This window comes from Metopolophium dirhodum, chromosome 1, assembly GCF_019925205.1.
Source record: "Metopolophium dirhodum isolate CAU chromosome 1, ASM1992520v1, whole genome shotgun sequence".
In the NCBI taxonomy this organism is placed as follows: Eukaryota; Metazoa; Arthropoda; class Insecta; order Hemiptera; family Aphididae; genus Metopolophium; species Metopolophium dirhodum.
The window spans coordinates 60657242-60676273 of NC_083560.1; the positions used below are offsets into that span (position 1 = coordinate 60657242).

The window sequence follows — 19032 nt, forward strand, 5'->3', positions numbered from 1 at the left end:
TTGTCGGGTGTGGTAGTAGACGCTAGTTTTTAATTAGAGAGTTTGTATGAGTATAGTTATCCTGTCATGAAACCTTTTATAGGAGAGCTTGGCTTCTTCACTTAGCGTCTTAAGATATAGATCTGTGTGGAGCATATTAGATATGAATCCATAATATTATCTTATACATATCTTAATATTCTTTTCCACGTGTAAGTATATTCAAACTCCTCCTAAACGACTGCATTTGATGAAATTTTTTGAGTGGGTCTTCGAATGGATTAGATTCACAATTGGACCCGGTAGGCCCAACCCTGGGAGGTGCTCAAACAGTGACTTTGATATTTACGATAGAAATTTTTGTTTATAAATGGTTGCTATTGGCTATGGGAGAAATAATTAGTAGAAATTAGTATTTATTTATTATTAGTTTCCATTAGTTATCCGGACAGACCGCAGGTAAAAGCATGCATCAAATCAAATTTTCGCACATTGCCTACCAAGGTAGCTAAGTTGCACTTACTGCAGCAAGTTGCACCCAAAAGGAATTGAACAATCACAATTTTTTAATATTTGTCATTTCTTACGGGTAACGAAGTGCGCAGTATCAGCTAGTATTTATATATATTTGTATAAATGATTTGTGGACCATGATAATTAGATCTAAAAATATATGTATATTTTGAAATTATAAATCATGATCCGTAGGATTGTAGTAATTTCCAATTAGATACCCAGATATATTCAGAATAAAGATTAATTTAAATATATATTGCTAACAAGTAGGAAACCTAGTTAAGTTATATAACACTATGTAATCTACAAACTAACTTATTAGTTAGGCACTTTACTACCATATTTCGTATAATATGCATTTTAAATAATTTTCAAAAAACCATTTGTTGTCTGAAAATCTAAAAATATTATATGAAAAATGGAATGAATATGTTATTACAAATAAAATATTACTTATTATACTTATAATATTTCTGTAAGTAGTAAGTACTCAAATTTAAATAACTAATTGTTCCATAACTCATACGTACATTATCTGTTTAATGTAAATTATAGTATTGCTGTAATAATACCTATAGGAATTACTCTTCTAGGTACCTATATACATATATATATAATATATAGACGTATTCGAAATACATTATTAACAATATAAAGTTTTTAAATTTTCGTAATAAATCTGACCACAACCAAGTATTAACTACATTTATATAAAATTATGTTTTTGTCCAAAGTAGAAACTTATCTAAATTATATAAGTAGGTAAGTATATAACTAACAAGTAATAACTAATAACTATACAAGAACACTCTTCACTTCGTTCATAGTATGTATAGGTACCTACATAACACATTCAGTTATTCATATGCATAATGTACGTAGGTTAGGACCATTTGCCGTTTTATAAAATGTATGACGGAAGTATATCATTAATATTCATTCTTCATTTAGGTTTTTAAATATTAAATATATTTAAGAAGACAAAGAAAAATTTAACACACCTGGTATTATTTTACAAATAATAGGTACCTATAAAATAAAAACTCTCAAGGAGGTTGATATTAGGTCAACACAAGTGATTCTTTTCAAATGAATATTTCAGGATGTATTCATATCTTTTTTTGAAAACTTTCACGACAGAAATTAGAATTTGATATTCTAACATTTCTTTGTTGTAACTTGTACCTACAACATTGTTCATAAATCATAAGTTATAAGTATGCGGTATTGTATCTACAACCTATTTATTTGTTAGAACTTAGAACAGTATCAACATAGCAAATTGAAATTCGAAGTTAAATTGTTCTTACTATATAAGAACTGTTACGGTAATAAATTAACTTTATAGACATATCCCTACCTACTTACCGGCCAAGTATAATATTATATTTGATTAAATAGACCAGATATTTGTTATCAAATATATAGATACACATAGCTAGTATGACGTATTTAGAATAGGTAACTGTTTTTTTTTTTTTTTAATTAATAATTAAAAAGTAAACCACACTTATTAAATTAATTGTATAGTTTATTTAATACTATAATCATGAACATAGAGAACATATAGGACTCGCTGTAAAATGTACAATATATTGATCTAAAAGCTCTACAGCGTTCGTTCATAGATAATAACTAATATACGAATAGGTAGGACGTCATTGCTTAACATGCGAGAATTTAGAAATAACTTTTTAAGAATATGGGGCACATTATTTTCATAGTATTATCAAAAAATCCCATATTGTCTAACTGTCTTCAACAAAATATAAAAACTGTCAATTTCTCTGGTTAAGGATAACCTGATGATATTTTACAATTAATATTACTGTTATTTAGAAATATGTACAAGGTACCTAATATAACAGGTGGAAATAAGTGTAAACATAATAAATTATAGGTAACCAATATATATTAGGCTCAAAATCTAAATGTATAGATAGTACTACATACTAGTATACTATTGGTATATATTATATGCTAAACAAAATTTTTTTTTTTAAATTTTGTAACGTGAATATTATTTTTGTAACTTAGTATAACTTATAGGTAAGTACTAAGCTGTAAGTTTTTATGAGGAATACAATTTAATTTGTTTGTCTTTTACCTGGGAATATAATTTAATTGTTTCAACAATTTCTTGGACATTTGGAATACATCTGAGCTATCTGAAAACATTTTTTTAAATTTTCTTTTAAACTGAATATGCGATTGAAAATTGTTTTATTATGACAACATTTTAATGAATCATCCTATAGATTTAATAGGTACCGGTTATTGGTTAATAATGCCTCAGGTAGTGAACTGTCCCATTTAAAAATAATAAATTTATCAATATTGCAAGTTAATAGTTTTAAAAAAGTTATTATTATTTATTAATTCTACCCTCTTTAAATGCTGGTATAGGCACACACCACAAGTAGTTATACTACAGAGTCTCCATAAAAAAATTAAGTATTGATGCCACTGAAATAATAATCTACCTATTAATAAATTGTATTATTGATAATTGATTATAAATACTAGAATTAATATGTTATTAATAATGTATCAAATTGTTTGGTGTGTATAGGTAATCGTGAAATTTATTGCTCTATCTATTTTGCTATCTGGTTATTTTTTTGTATAAATATTATATTATTTTTATCAAATATTGCGTCAAATACCTACCGCTTAGATACGTTTAAAGGTCTTGAAGATGTAATTCTATATTTTTATGTTTTTACTCGTTTTAAGAATACTAGCGCCATCTATTCAATTACGTAAGTGTTACATTTTACCATTAAGTGATTATTATGATCTAAAAGTTATAAGCCAAAATAAACATGAACTTTGCAAATTCATGTTTAAATCGGTATATTTTATTTGAACATCTAAGACTAGCGTATAATTGCAATTAAATTGTTATTGCGTATCTTACAACTAGTTATATTTATAATTCGCACTAACTAGTAAGGTGCTTATACCTATATCTTCTGTAGTGATTATTTACGTACCAATTTAGGTATATAAATCATAAGTGCAGGTAACATAAATGAATGCTTAATACTTAACAGGCCATAAGTATTTTAATTATTGTTTTCCACTTTTGTGCAGCAATTTTTTTTTGAACATCACTATCGACATTATAGGAACGTCGAGATCATCAAACCACTCACACTATATGTGTGTATACCTACACGTACACACTCGTTAACGTATAATAGATAAATTATAAATATACGTGTCACGACTTAGATTAGTACCTTGGTCCGTGTTCTAATTAGTAAAGAATACATTATAACCAATAGCCAATTATTATTATCATATAATATAATATGATCACTCATAAGTCTTAACAAAAACTGAACGCATAATTATTACTAAATAGGTTAGGTTAGGTACCTAGAATAGGTATATAGTGAATACGTATTAGCAAACAAATGTTTCCATTTGTATCACTGGTTACTGGTGTATTTACAAGGGGAGGGGGGTCTTATGAGTAGGTTCTTGACTTCTCCCACAGCCCCGCTAGAATCAAATAATAATCAATTAAATAATATAATAAAATAGTGAAATATATGCTAAGATATTATTTAGAATCTGCATTGTTGATAATAGTTACACAAAAGACAATAAGTAGGTACCTATTAGCTACAAGTATAAAATAAATAAGTTTATAAACCTACTTACCTACTGTCTATTGTAAAAATGTACAGCCATCATAATACTTAATACAGGTATAGACGCGCTAAAATATAAATTGTGAAACAATTATAGACCCCTCTCAAAAAAAGTTGAAAATATATAATTATGTCAATATAATTTTATTTTCAAAACTCAAATTCGATTAAATATGGTCAACCTTCTAAGTGAATGACCACCATCATAACCATTATGGGTAAAAATTGCAAATGAATACATTTTCTAGAGGTTCATTTAAGTAAGCTTTATTTGCTTAACGGTTATGATAATAGTTAGGTACCCAGCTACTGTTACATATACAAAACCATTAAAACGTGTATAATTTAAAAAAAAATTTATAACAAATCAATAATAATACCCTAATTATATTAATCTATAATATTTTCATGTTAGAACACTGAAAAACTACAACTGTAGCATGTAGGATTAAAATACACAATAGGAGTTTAGGACAACAAGTTTCTAATTACATTTTAGATGAACCATGGTGCAGTGGTGCAATTTACAGGCTTCCAAACGACCAAACTACCAGCTATATTCAAGTATTCAACCTAAATAAAATTAAGTTAATTTATTTACAATAATCCACCTATCTCGATTACGAGGTAGGTATCTCAGTATTTGTCCATTTTGGATAGGTACATATGACTGACATATCACTGAAATTAGTGACAATAGTTATATAGTATACTAGCTGAATAACCCGGCGTTGCCCGGGAAAATAATTGTGATTACTGATTAATTAACACATTTTGGGTGTAATTCGCCGTGTATAGGTATGGAAGCAAAATAATATTATGCGAACAGTATATTATCATTTATCAGGTAGGAAATCTATCTGCGGTCGATTGCGGAGTGCGGACACAGCGAGGTGGGTGATAAAATTTGGCCTATATTAGTATAGTTTTGTAGTTGAAAAAAACTTGTATACAGTCTACCTAAAATAGCATGGCTTAAATATACAATGTATATTAAAGCCATGTAAAATAGTATTGAAGTTATAGTTGATCATCCCGCATTTTTAGGAGTATGTAATATTCATATATTAATATATTTTGGGGGGTTATTTTATTTTTACGGACAAATCGGCGTAATTGTACCTAGATTTGTGAAATAATTCGCAAATATAACCTGCAACCAAAGGCAACCATTAATAATCAAAAAAAAAGTTTCGATTTCCACCATTAATCTTAAGACCCCTCTTAAAACCACCTCTTTAAAAAGCGAATATCAGAAAATCCTTTCTTATTGCTTATCTAGATCATTAGAGGAACAAGTAAGTATTCCAAATATCAAGTTCGTACGTTTTGTACTTTAAAACCAATATTGTATATTTAATTAAGATATTGCTTGATAGATGGCGCCACTGTTATATTCTTACAACCCCTTATTTCCACTTTAGGGGTTGAATTTCCAAAAATCCTTTCTTAGCGGACGCTTACGTCATAATAGCTATCTATATACCAAATTTCAGCCAGATCCGTTCAGTGGTTAGGTATTAATGACTCAGGACAAGTAATTTTATATAATATAGAGATAATAATTTATTACGTAGTTAAAGTATGTATAATATGTCGCTTTCATTAAATATTCTGATTCGTTTCATGAAATGAATAAAAAAATTGCATCCAATTCACGAAACGGAACTTCATTTTGTACACATCATGTAACTACATAAAATAGATCACTTTTCACGAAACAGGCATAGAAATTTAGTAGTATACGGAACGCGTTCTGTAATCTGTACAGCGGTACATCCATATAAGTAAGTTATAACTTATAACGAAACAATGATAGATACCTAACCTAACCTATACCTTTACGTATTACATTTTTAAAACTAGCTATTAAAACTAATAATCTCAAATAAACTTAAACTGAAAACTATTTAATTATTTATTAAATTCAAATATAATTTCTAGTAAATTATTAAGTAAATAAATATAAATTATTAATAAATACAATTCAATAAAGCAATATAGTAGAAGAGCAAAAATAAAAATAATAATATAAATAAACCATATCACGTAATTATTAAAATAAAAAATGTATAGGAATTCATCAAAATAAAAATTATAAAATAAAATTCTATTATTTGTTTGAATATATATTAGTCAACGACTTGGTATTATATGTTATTTTATTAAGCAAAAAATTTGATTTATACTTTCTGAAAAACAATATTTAACAATTAACATGCAAAACAAAAATTAAGAAATTAAAATATAACTAGTCACAGCTATAGTTGCTGTTTAATGTTTTTATGCTTAATAACAACATTTAATAAATTAAGTTCGGTTTTATGAAATAAATAAAATCTCTATCCATTTCACGAAACGGATCGGAACGTCAAATGGATGTGAGTATATGACATATATACTATAAAATATAAGCACAGTGTTAGGTCAGATAATATTACGAATCAATCATTTTAATAATGTATTTGGTTTATGAACTACGTTGACAGATAAATGATAATTACTTTAATATGAAAAACAATGTCAATCATAAAAAACATAATTATTGTCTATTGTATTTATGTGCATGACTTAATTTGAGAAACAAATATTCTTCACATATTAGCCACTGATTTATCCCGCTGTATTTAGTACGTTAAAATATACCTATATGACTGTAGTGATTTAATTAATTTTATAACATTTCTATTAGTTGAAATGAAACAGTTGTTCATTAAATAAAATGTTAAATGTTAATATGTAACAGTACCTGGGTACCTATATAGGTATACATAGCCGTATGGCGTGAAGGTTTTCGAGGCTCAACGACTACGGTACTTAACAACCGGTACATCTGAAAATGTTGTACGCATACTCCCTTTTAAATAGTGTTCCAGTTCCTATTTTCATAGACCAGAGGTCCTATATGATTTTGATAACACCCTTGTAGTTATTATCATGGAAATAATGTTGTTTTCATAAAATGTAAATAGATAAATAGTAGTAGTTGTAGTTCACAAGTATAGTAAAACACTATTTGACACATTAAATAGGCCAAAGCCACTTAATATAAATCATAGTTCACCATGTGAAATACTTTAATTATTACTTTACTTTAATTACACACTATTTGATACATTGGCTAGGTCGAAACTAGTTAATACTTCTAAGTGACTTTTAATAAATAATTCATATTATATAATATATAGAATACTGTATACTACCTAATATAATAATTAATAATAGATTCAAATCGTTATATATTTATGTTATATGTTGTTGTTTTTGCAAAACATTGGCGTGTTTATTGTGATATAAACATAGGTACCTAAGAGCCGTAACATGTATTATAGATTGTAAATAAAAATTATTTAAAAAAAGAACGTAGTACAGTTGAGCCCAGCCCCCAGGGCTTGTATACGTTATGCATGGCAAAAAACGATTGCAATATTTTTAAACATATAATTTAATTAAAATGAAAAATATAAAAACAAAACATAATGCTTAACAAAATATATAGAATAAAACACAATGTAATGCAAAACCAAATAATTAAACTTATTTTATATTTCTGTAATATAAAAATAAAATATATTTTTGCCATTTACTAATTGGTTGCGTGGAAATATTTTTTCACGCGATTTATGTTTATCTTAGCGATAAGTCTAAGCATTACACCATTTATACCCCATATCCTGGTCATGACAGCATTACCAATTAAATATTATCGTTTAATTTTTAATATTATCAGAATTTTTTAAACTGTAAACAGAAATTTAACATTACACCCTGACATTTGTGGCACCACATCATATGACGCCAAAACTTGTGTACCTTATTTCCACAAATAGATCACATACTATACTAATGGACTAACCTAAACGTAAGATATCATAGATACACAGAGAAATATCGATAAAATATTACTACCGAGTAGTGGCGACTATATGCCATTGACATATATTTGCTGTATGAAAATAGTCATCTCATCCTAGTATCCTACGCGGCTACGCTATACTTATTTCATATTGTTAGTAATAATTGACGTAAATAAAATAACAATAGGAAAATCCAATATCAACTAGTGGTTATACCGGACCTAATTAGTGCGTATTTTTGTCAATTGACCCGAATTAAGCTATAAATATAATTCCAAATCTGGGACTGAACTCTCAGAATAAAATATGCTCATGAGTGTCATGTGTTTTTAATATTAAGTGAAATCGTTATAGGGTTCAGAAAATCATTTGTGTAATCGTGTAGCCGACTCGTACATGTTATGCTTGTTGTATACCGTTCATCGGTCGACTGGATTTAGGATTGAACAAAAATAATAATAATATAATTAATCGTCTCGAAACTGGACCGACAAACGGAAACATGTAATATTCAATATTGTTTTAAAATCCATCGTAATGAATGATTGCGAATTTATTTCTGCTCCATACGATACTTAAAGGTCATTAATAGTATTAAATTATTTAATACTGTTAAGTGCACAGTCGACCACCCCTTAAATATCGATTGCGCCACATACTCTGGGCTGCATGTTGTGTAGTCTATACAGCCGACAGCACGGTTGTAAATAATTCTAAGAACAACCGTCGTCGACCCAGTCTGTCGTTGCCAACATCATATCGGCCACTGGGCACGACTGACGAAACGGCATTATTATGCCGGTGGTATACCGTATACATTTATAATAATTAATAGAATAGCCAAGATGGATGATATTAATATGATCTAGATACAAATCCTACCGCCCCATGGCCAATTGCCTATAATATCATTATTCAATGAGTCTGCCAAACTACAATGATTAATGATAGATAATTATGAATTTCTTTTCTTTATTATCTATGTCTACAGCGGCGCGGCTGTTGCTGTTATCATTTATCGTCCGTGCGGACCAATGACTCGGCGGCGGCAGCGTGTATGTGTCATCCGCTCTTATTTTTGTTATCAATTTCGTCGCCTTGTCGGAACGCCCGCCACACCTCACGTCCATACATCGGACGAAAATGTTCGATAAATATTGACTATTGTTGTTCGATTTATCTTTTGGCGCCGTCATCGGAACAATTTAATCGCGGCGTTCGTGCAGGTGTCAAATCAAATCACCGGTAGTAGCTGCAGTTACGGCCGATTGCCTAGCTGGTCGGCGTCATCTTCAGACCGGACACGAGCGTGCACGCACGCACGCACCACTGCGATCAAAAGAAGACAGTCCAGTTCGGCCGGACTTTGATAACTTCACGAATGAAATCCCGTCGTTGTTTTTTGTAAAATAAACACTAAGGTGTGCGCATCAGACGGAATACATCTCGTCGGCGGTTTTTGATCTCTTTTCAAAGGACTATAACGCTCTCACCGCCGCAATGGACAGTCGTGGTCGGAAAGTCATTGTCTGCGACAACGGGACAGGGGTGAGTGCTACTATCCCATATCGATGGTGATCCTTAATCGTGTGTACCACAATATCTACGGTTACGTTATTGTTACTTTTGCGTCAATCTTTTTACTGTATTGACCCAACAGTAGCCATATTCGGTCATACCTATAATACAGTCTGGTTGATACTTGCACTGCCAGTTTTGACTAGGTATTCCATACACTGTAGTTTAGTACAGCTGCTGTAATTGAATCATCACAACTAACTCTGTTGATTATTACACGCATATTAGTTGGTGTATTCGGATCTCGGATGTAACTATATAAGTAAATTAGTTAAAACTTTTGTAACCTAGATACTATTCAGCTTTTTTTACTACCTAGAGTTTTATTGACTGTTTATATGCTATAATTATATATGTCTACATTTATATTACTGTTAATAATCATTTCTCTGTTTTAGTTTGTGAAATGTGGCTATGCTGGCACTAATTTCCCTGCTCATATATTTCCATCAATGGTTGGTCGACCAATCATTCGGGCACACAACAAAATTGGTGATATTGAAGTTAAAGTAAGTTATTATTATTATTAATTTTTTTTTTTGTTGGTATTTTTGAAGCTTAATTTACTAAACTTTTTAGTTAGGTTATTTAGGTAATGTCGGGTAATGTCAATTGTGTTCTTATTATATCCTATGAAAAATGTTGATATTCATATTTTAACTCATTCAATTTTAATATAAAATGTATAAAATATATTTAACTAATTAAATAATTTTTATATATTCTTTAACATAATATTCAGAATGTAGAATAATAATTAGAAATTCCTATGCATAATATGGTACATTATTGGCCTGTTAGTTTCGGCATTGGCGTTAATTGAGATTGAGACAGTAATCAAGATAACAGAAAAGAACCCAAAGTATTATACATAGTTCTATATAAAAATAAATCATTTATCTCTAATTATGTATAAAAATCATAAAATTAAAACTAGAAAAATGTCAATGTTCCTATAAAGTAGTATTTAGTTACATCAAATCATCAATAGGTTTAAATTTTACTTTTGTTAAAATGTGCTGAGAAGATAAATTCCAACAACTTAACTAAGTACATTTTTTGATGAATTATCAATCAATAGTAGGATTTATGACTAGAACCTGAAATTATATGCATTTGTATGTTTGTACATAATGTATGCATGTGCTAGTCTATAAGAATTTGAAATTTCAACAGTTCATATCATACTAAATTCAAATACTTACCGTATTTTATTTTGCATATTTGGAGGATTGTTGGATATTAGTTCATAAATGAATATTTAATGAGTTTTTAATAAATTAACAAATTCAATTTATGATGAATCAATAATTTAACTGGAAAAAAAAATGTTAACATTAATCTTAAAGGAATTTTTTTGAAATATTATTATGTATGCCATGCTCTATAACCGAAAAAAGAACTTTGATGTGGTTTATTGTTAAAAAAAAACCATAAAAACTATTATTGACAAGTCTTAAATTTAAAATTGTTGATATTTAAAATATTTATGCATAACTTATGATTTAAGTTTTTATTATTTTAAATGTTTTTTTTTATAGTTCTGATACATATTAAACTATGCCTTATGTGACACATACATTGACTATGCATAATGCATATGGACATGAGAGTTTTAGACGTGTTATTTTAAATGATCTAAAATATTCACAGTGGATTTTTTTACTATTATTTTGTTTATAATTTTGGTAATTATAGAATATTGCATTTTTATATTTTAATGTATTAAATGTTTGCTTCAATTTTAACAAAAAAATTACCTTTATTTGTATTTTAGGTTTTTTTTTATGATGTTTACATTTGTCTGGGTTAATGGAACATGAATTTGTTGGCTCACAAAAAATAAATACATTATTTTTTGTATAGGGTTGCCATTGGTTACTGAAAATAAAATAGTTATTGTGATTGGATATAATTTTAGACCTGTTTTTTATATTTGGTCAAAACCACAGTTAAAGATACAAGATATAAGATTATATCTTTAACCATGGTCAAAACTACTCAAATGACCGATAAGGATATTTGTTGTTTACAATTAAGGGAATTTAAGACAAATTAAATCCACTGACATTATTTAATTTATCACGGCAACTCCATTCAAGATCAGCTAATAATTTATTAATAATTTAATAGTCATCTAATAAATAATTTTTATTTAGATTGTTTTGTTTCGGTATTTGCTACTGGCATTTTACTCTGATATTTGAACCATTTGAAGTGTTTGGTGCAATGGTCATGTTGTACTGCCATTATCAGCTTACGAATTATCTACAGCACACCTTCTATAGTGGGTTTCAAATCAAATGCAACCCGACCATAACGCGCTGGGTAACGGTTTCTACTCGAATCAATGGTTTGTAAATTTGGCTGGAAAATAAGAATATAATCATTTTAAATTTCCCACCTTATTCACGCGCTATTAATGAGTAACCCTGACAAAAAACAGCCTCCTGGATCGCTATGATTGAGTCGTATTTGATTTGAAATCCACTATAATATATAAATTAATTGGATAATAATAATAATAATTATAATAATATGCATTATACATAATAATATCTAATATAAATATTATTTAAGGTGTATAATGTATACAGTACACTGTTCATATGAATAAGGTTTATATTACCCGGTTAATATGTACACTAACTGTGTTTAGGACGTACCCGTAACTTGCACTTGGGCGCTTATATACATTTTTTCAAGGGAGAGGAGATTCAAATTTCATATAGAATTTATTTTATTTTATTTTATACACAATTTTCTGGGGAGAGGTGGGAGGACAAATGAGTAAGGAAGCTCATGAACATGTACATGAATCAAAAAAATTATTTATAGATAATTAAGTGTACAAACTGATGAATTAATACTCTATACATTAGTTAAATTACTTTTGGTTTTAATGTTGTTATTTTTTAGGATTTGATGATTGGTGATGAAGCTAGTCAGTTACGATCCATGTTAGATGTCACATATCCAATGGAAAATGGAATAGTGAGGTTTGTATTTTTAAATTTTATGTTCAATTAATAATTGTTCAGTAATTATTTGTTTAATGCTTATTCAAATTATTTATAGGAATTGGGACGATATGTGCCATGTTTGGGATTACACTTTTGGACCAAAAAAGATGAATATTGATCCAAAAGAATGTAAAATTATGTTAACAGAACCTCCAATGAATCCAATAAAAAATAGAGAAAAAATGATAGAAGTAAGTATAAAGAATATTTTGTAATAAAAGAAGTCTGTATATTAAAATATATGTGAAAAATGTTTTGTGAAATAGGTGATGTTTGAAAAGTATGAATTTAATGCTGTTTATGTAGCTGTTCAAGCTATTCTAACATTATATGCTCAAGGTTTGCTTAGTGGTGTAGTTGTTGATTCTGGTGACGGTGTTACTCACATTTGCCCTGTATATGAAGAGTATGTTTTACCACATTTAACTCGAAGACTAGATATCGCAGGTCGTGATGTCACTCGTTATTTAATAAAGGTAATTATTTTTCAATAACTTTTATATTTTATCAGACTCTAATGTAACTTAATTTTTTTATTTTAGTTGTTACTATTAAGAGGATATGCTTTCAATCATTCTGCTGATTTTGAAACTGTAAGAATGATGAAAGAAAAGTTATGTTATGTTGCATACAACATTGAGACTGAACAAAAATTAGCTTTGGAAACTACTGTTCTTGTACAGTCATACACAGTAAGTTTTATTTTTTAAATTAGTTAATATAACAATAAACATCCCAATGTTTTGCAAAAACAACAACATGTAACATAAATATATAATAATTTGAATCTATTATTGTAATAGGTAGTATACTATATATATGAATTATTTATTAAAAGTTGCTTAGAAGTATTAACAGGTTTCAACTTAGCCAATGTATCAAATAGTGTGCCTTTATAATTAACACGTTGAGTGCCACGTAGATTTGGTGCGCGGTGCCCGAGTATCCGCGCGAATTCAGTCCCGCAATTACGTTGGTCGTCTGTGTGTTGACGTCGTCCTCCAGTAGATTGTGGTTGTATTTCGCTACATACCTACTTGCTGTTATTATTTAGTATTTGAACGATTAATATCCAACAATAAAATTTATAAATATCTTAAACCTGTAGCAATGAATAATATATATACAAATTAAAACGAAATAATATTATTATGTAAGTTCCTCGTATTATTTTCGTTTATATATAAGTAAAATAATACCATTAATAACTATACAAACTATAAAACTGTATATTATAAGAATAATGTCTAGATATAATAACTATAGCAATAAACATAAACAATCGACATGGCGTCGATGTTGCCATTGATTATTTCTTGGGAAAAGTAACCATTACTTTGCTAAAAATAAACGAAAATAAAATCCGAATACACCGTTGTAAAATAGACATTTTACTGAATAACCACGTAAAAATCGAAGAATTGCTCTGATAACCAAGTAAATTATAAGGCCATAAGATGCCTATACAAATTGTCGACCGCGGCACTCAATGTGTTAATAAGTATTTTACATGGTGAACTATGATTTATATTAAGTGGCTTTGACCTATCTAATGTGTCAAATAGTGTTTTACATTGAGAACTACTATGATTTATCTATTCACATTTTATGAAAACAACATAATTCCATGATAATGGTTATTATCTTTCAAACATTTAGGTACTAACTATAAACTATTAATGAAATATGACTATTACATTTTTTAGTTACCAGATGGCCGTGTTATCAAAGTTGGTGGTGAAAGGTTTGAAGCACCTGAAGTATTATTCCAGCCACATTTAATAAATGTTGAAGGCCAAGGTTTGCATACTATTGTGACTTTTTAAAATTGATAGTTCTATAATAATTTTTCTTTTTTTTTGGCAAGGGGGTAAAGCTTTAATTTATTACAAATTATACTAATTAATTTTCTTAAGATGCCTAAAATTAATATTATTTTGATACTGTACATAAGGAAATATGTTGTATAATAATTGCATATTTTAGATATTATAATATGCAATGTTGCTTTTGATGATACATGAAGTGAGGTGTGTCTGATAGACGGTAGTGTTGATTATTTATTGGTTAATTATCTGATGATAATTGTTTGCCATATTTTATTAATCAATGAGGAGATTTCTATATTTTGTTCTCTATATTTTATATATTCAAGTTAATACTATTCAAAAACATACCTCAAATTGTTGCTTAGCTTAAAATTGTGAGTTCATAGCATAAAAATGCCAGTTAATTGTATTATGTTGACTTGCTGCTTTATCTGTTTTGTTCATTGCTACATACCTTAATGTGGCGGGTTCTGTTAAAACAAAATTTTTTTTTCTGTACAAGACAAAGTTTTTGGTTATTTAATTATTTCTATAATATTTAAATAATATATCATGTTTGTGAAAACTAATGAGTTCACTCTAACTACTATTCTTTGTCCAGCGAGAGAGCGCAACCAAAACTCGTCTATTTCTGATTATTCCTACCACTATACTAGCGCGGCCACCGTCACCAGTACCACATAAAACCATGTACCGCGAGGTGGTAGAATTTGACCTCCAGATGGTAGAGAGTGTTTATTTGGAGCGCGAGCGACTTGTGCTCTCGCACTGGACAGGCTATAAAAAATATAGATTTTTGCTGAGAAAATATTTGCTTTTGAATTGAAAGTATTAAATTTTTTGTAGGATTATAATACATTAATATATTTGTTTGTGATATAAAACTCATTCTGAATAATTTCATCATATTATGATAGTATAATAGTTATCATATAAAAAGATCAAAAAATATAAATTGACAATTACTTACTTCGTTATTTCATAGGATCATTTTTAAATTTAATTTTTCCTAATTCCTATTACAAATTACTGTGTGATCCACCAGGTATTGCAGAACTAGTGTTTAACACAATCCAAACTGCTGATATTGATATGAGAACTGAATTATACAAACATATTGTGCTCTCTGGTGGTTCAACAATGTATCCTGGACTACCGTCAAGACTGGAACGTGAAATTAAACAACTTTATGTGGAACGAGTGTTGAAAAATGATACAACTACCTTATCAGTAATATATTTACAATTACACTTTCTTAGTTCATTTTTAAACATTTATTGATGATATTTATTTTTAGAAACTTAAAATCCGTATTGAAGATCCGCCGTTGCGTAAAGACATGGTGTTTATTGGTGGAGCTGTATTAGGTGAAGTAACCAAGGATAGAGAATCATTTTGGTTATCACGTGAAGAGTACCAGGACAGAGGAATATCTATTTTGGATAAGCTTGGGCCAAGAGCTGGATAAACTATTATCTCAATTTAACTGAATATAAAATATAAGCAATACATTTTTTTTTTAAACGAAACCCATATTTATTACTTATAAAAACAATAAACAATGCGCTCGTAAAATTAAACATTGACTCAAAATTGACACGCTTAATAAAAATTACATAATTATATCTGTTCATAAATTTATAGTTTAGAACAAATAAGCTAAATATCTATTCTATAAAATACCTACTTACAATTTAAAATATGTTTTATGAAATGTATAAGTAATATAAAATTTTTTTATTCTTTTCTTTATATGAGTTTTATGTTTTTACATGGGCGCATTTTAATATATTATTGTTATATTGTTTATATTTTTTAATTAATATTATTTTTACGTACCAGCAAAGCCACTTTATGTTTAAGTTAAATATTAACAGGAATAGAAGTTCTATTTATACTAATTTATAGTGTATAATTCAATATAATTGGAACACCAAATACCAATATACGTTTTTTCTACAATACATCATGTTATTTGTTTGCTTTTTTATATTTTACCTTTAAATTAATTGTGTCAACTAATATAATAAGTATTTTATTGTATTAGGTATGTAATTCCATGCAACATTTATATTTTTCAACTAAGAAAATATAATATAAGCGATAATGGGTTTGAATTGTTATAGTTTAAAATTACAATAAGATTAACTTAAAAGTAAAAAAAGACAAAATAAAATATCTGCAAAGCTGTATAGTGGCAAATCATTGTAGAGAGTAATTTGACAATGTCTACCAATATCTTAAATACATTATTCTTAAATGATTGTATGTTAATTTAGTAGGGTTTGTTACATATTTTGTAATTTCCATAAGATGAATAACAATAAAATGATTTCTACTTGAAGCTTGAATAATTACATTTATGTTTTGACTAATTTTTAACTATATTTGTTTGTATTCATACATGTCATTTTTATATATCAACACTAAGTAAGTGAAGGGTATAAAAAAACAAAAATGAAATAGTTTGAATATAAAATTAGTTATTCTAGTCTTGGTCTGATATAGACAATTTTATATTAAAATTTCTCAATAGACCATTGTTAACAAATTGTATTCATGTGTAATTTTTACATGTTTTTATTTGGTCTGTGTGTAATTTATTAGCTTGGATTGAAAAAGTTCTAACTTGGTTATTATTAAAAATATCAGGAAAGCAAATGTGTGGTTCAAAACATTAATTTTTTTTTATCACAGTTTAGATATGAATTAAAATTGAATTACACTTAAATCAAATTGTTTATCTAATGGGCTAATTAAAACTGTAATAAAATATTAGAAGTACACATTTTTAAGAAAACTTAAAAACTTATTTTTAAGAAAATGAAAAAGTTAAAAATGTTTTTCATATAAGATTATACATCTTGTCTTAAAAAAAAATTAATTAAATACGGATAAAAAGCCTAGGCCCAACATTCATCAAAATGTAACGTGTTATGGTAATTACATTTTTGCTTTTTATAGTTAATGACAACCAGGCCTTGAAACCATTATTAATTTAATCAAAAAAATTGTTTGGATAACGGTTGCCGGTTTTATACGTCCTGTTGTTAGTGGTAACCAAATACCGGTACTATATTCATAATTACAGGTTACCGTTAAGTGATAACCGTTTTTACTTGTTAAAGTTAAAAATCAATTAGAAAATAAAAGTAACTTAACTTAGTCAAAAATCAGTTTTTTTTTCATATAAAATTAATAATATTTACTACCTTTTACTTTTATTTTTACTTTTACTTTTACCCTGTACAAAGATTTTCATTTCACATTTATATAGTTAGAAGATATATATATTATATTGACAACAAATAATAATACAAAACAACAAACATGCTCGTAACTAATAGCAAGCAATATACAATACACTATTATTATTTTAATCAGCAACTAAATTTTTTATTATTTAGTTTATTTTTTTCTGGACAGATGGCGCCACTATTGTATTTTTTGACATCCAAATTTTCTGGTGGATTTTTCTAAAATTGTATTACATAAGAACCTTCTCCTGGCAACTACGAACACAACAAATAAAGAATTAGCGAAATCGGTGTAGCCACTCACGCGTGATGCGATGACCAATGGAAACAGGGATCCATATTTATATATATAGAGATTAGGTATTTATTAATTAATATATTATTTAATATTTCTGATTATTATTATTTTTTTTTTTATAAAATTAATTTTTACAATATTGAATATATTTTTAATCTGCGGTTCAGGAATAAAATTACTTAACGTGACAATAAAATGAATTAACTCATAAATCACTGAATAACAAGGACAAAAATGTAACTTGTTATTGAACTTAGTTAAAAGTAACTTAACTTTAACTTTTTAACTCGTTAATGCCCAACCTTTTATTTTATTAATATCTATCTACCTACTTGATACCTAAATATTAGAAGAAATAGTAAAGAGTTAACTTTTTAAGCAATGCAAAATATGGTCAGTTTAAAAAAGAATAATTGCACCATGGGGACAGTTTACTTTACCCCATCAAGACTAAAGATATAATACACATTTATAATTCTCCATTTTTGTTTATTAGGTACAATCAGTGCTCTACTTGGGGGAGGGGAGGGAACGCTGGAGGATGAAGTACATAAAATAATTTTTCAGAAATTTTAGCGTACCCCTACTATTATTTTTAAGGGAAATGCAAGGGATTATTAATCATTCTGCATTTTTATCAAAATGCGCAAGATACCATCATAATTAATTGTCTTATGGATTATTTCATAACCGCGGATCTATAAATTAGTTAATATTATGATTAACTAAGTATTAGTAAACTATTAATTAATTTACTTTTATTATTATTTTGAGTTTGTTATTATTTATAACTATATTATACAGTAATGACCTATCTTTTATATTAACTTGTTTTTTTTTTAGTTGATTATTCATAAATATTTTTTAAAAATATATTTTACTTAAAAAAGGTATTAGGGTAAGTGGAGGCATAACTCCCTCGGTGCAGTAACGTTTAACAAGTGATGGGGATGCTCTTTTTTCAAAATTATACAGATAGTCCCAATTCTTTACGTTTGCCGAGTCGAGCACTGGTATAACGTTATAAGTAGGT

The 19032-nt window shown here is 28.0% G+C and overlaps 1 protein-coding gene across 1 annotated transcript; it reads left to right on the top strand.

The window, feature by feature from the left end:
- The first annotated feature begins 9081 nt into the window (after window positions 1-9081).
- LOC132935332 (actin-related protein 2) lies at window positions 9082-16788 on the top strand. The gene is made up of 9 exons (XM_061001852.1): window positions 9082-9562; window positions 9991-10101; window positions 12512-12591; window positions 12671-12806; window positions 12882-13091; window positions 13158-13307; window positions 14322-14415; window positions 15490-15674; window positions 15742-16788. The coding sequence occupies exons 1-9, from the start codon at window positions 9515-9517 to the stop codon at window positions 15910-15912; spliced, it is 1185 nt and encodes a 394-aa protein (XP_060857835.1). The 5' UTR covers window positions 9082-9514; the 3' UTR covers window positions 15913-16788.
- The last annotated feature ends 2244 nt before the right edge of the window (window positions 16789-19032 follow it).